The following is a 1,794-nucleotide window of genomic DNA, read 5'->3' on the forward strand; positions in this document are numbered from 1 at the left end:
GGAGGGAATGTTCCCCCTTCTTTTACACCTCTTGACCTTTGACCTTTGACCCCCAGCTTCGACATCACAACTCGTTTTGACGTTTCCCCCCAACCTCGAGCGGTTAAGATTTGTGCCCAACTGTTGACGGACGCACGGACGGACGCTCGCACGGACGATCATGCGATTCTACAAGCTGCATCTGACTATGTCAGATGAGCTAAAAACACTACCACATTATGTTAACCTTTCGTTACACTTCTCTCGTCCAAATGTTTGGAATTACAAACGTATTTCGCATATGTTATGGTTTCTCAATTTCTCATGTCTACTACTTTTTATGAAGCATGGGTCGAAATCACAAGGGGCCCGTATTTTAAGGCTCGGGCCTGACATTTCTAATTCTAGCAAGCACGACGGGCCCATAGAAAATCCCCCCACCCCCAGCATGCAAAACCGTCCCTGGCATACCAGCGAGGATGAAAAGTTACCGCAGTATCGCTCACTTGTGTCAAGTTTGTGTCAAGGCCTGTAATTTTCCTGGCGGGCCTGTAAAATCACTTACCTACAGGCCCGGCTAGCCTGTAAATTTTCAAACTAATTTCTACCCCTGTGAAGGCAATTAGGAAATGATAGCATAAGTTAACGATACCGTGGGTAACCCCTTGTCGACCAAGTTCTCTTACCGACCAACGAATGTCCGATTTTTGTGTAATGCTCTGAGACGTCTTCATCCTCACAAGTGAAATCGTCCGTGTCTATCACCTCAGATGAATTCATTTTCAACATCGCAATGTTGAAAATGTAGTCTTTCTCTCACCCAGCAAACTAGCGTTGCATCATGTTTAGAAGCTAATGAGCCAGTTAATTATTGCACTGGAGTTATATAGCCATTAATCCACTGCTAGTGCTGCTACCTGCAAATAATGGACCCAATTATAGTTAGCACCACAGCTTAGTTTAGCACATTTGTGATAGTGACAGTTGGGCTCCCAAACTAGGAGTGAGCACAAGTAATGTGCATGGAAAGATATATTCTTAGTATCTAGATAAACGCTTCCATAATTTGATACACGTCACGTGCTACATTTTATTTATACGTCGACATAGTAGTACTTGACATCTTCATAACATTTTTGTTAATATTTTGCTGTTATGCATAGGCGGGCCACTGCAGAGTCAATGTGGGTGGATTAGCGTCAGTGTTTCAGTGCTAAAAAACCAATTACATCTTTACTACAGCAATTACATCACTAAAGACGGGTAGCGTGTTAGATTCTGCACACACCCTAACTAACTACGCCACGGCACTCGTTAACCACCGACAAACTTCATTTCGCGCAGAAGTTGCAGGGCTAGATTTTTCCAGACTTTTGTGTTTTTAAGCAATTATTTCAAAATAAATCCTATTTATAATGTTCTAGTGAAATAGAGGGATAAATTGGATTAACATTGCATTTTATTTTTACCAATTACCACTACTAGAGTAGAGGCTGTCAACTATAAGTATAAGTATAACCAAGAGCTCATAATAGAGAAGAGTATGACACCGTTTTCACAGCGTTTTGCATAGTTTTCAACTTGTAAATATTCTATCAATATGTAAATAAATATATTCAAACTTTACCTTGTTTTCGTTTATGAATCTCCCTTAATCATATGACACCACCAATTTACCTGAAAATCGTATGTGTTCTTCAAAAAAGTTCTTTAAATACGACACGGTTTCACACAGTTTTCCCAAATGTTCGCAGTGTCCTTACTTACTTTTCATGTAAAAAAATGGCAATACATTTAAAAAAAAAAATACACTAT

General features: G+C 40.0%; 1 protein-coding gene across 1 annotated transcript in view; it reads right to left on the reverse strand.

Moving 5' to 3' along the window:
- The window catches only part of LOC106804965 (tetratricopeptide repeat protein 24-like), a 25,963-nt gene that overhangs the window by 17,824 nt on the left and 6,345 nt on the right, over nucleotides 1-1,794 (reverse strand). Inside the window, exon 2 of the mRNA XM_014806386.1 lies at nucleotides 666-896. Coding sequence (XP_014661872.1) covers nucleotides 666-768 — 103 coding nt within the window. The 5' untranslated portion in view covers nucleotides 769-896. The remainder of the gene's footprint in view (nucleotides 1-665; nucleotides 897-1,794) is intronic.

This window comes from Priapulus caudatus, unplaced genomic scaffold (genome assembly GCF_000485595.1).
Source record: "Priapulus caudatus unplaced genomic scaffold, Priapulus_caudatus-5.0.1 Scaffold5, whole genome shotgun sequence".
NCBI classification, from domain to species: Eukaryota; Metazoa; Priapulida; class Priapulimorpha; order Priapulimorphida; family Priapulidae; genus Priapulus; species Priapulus caudatus.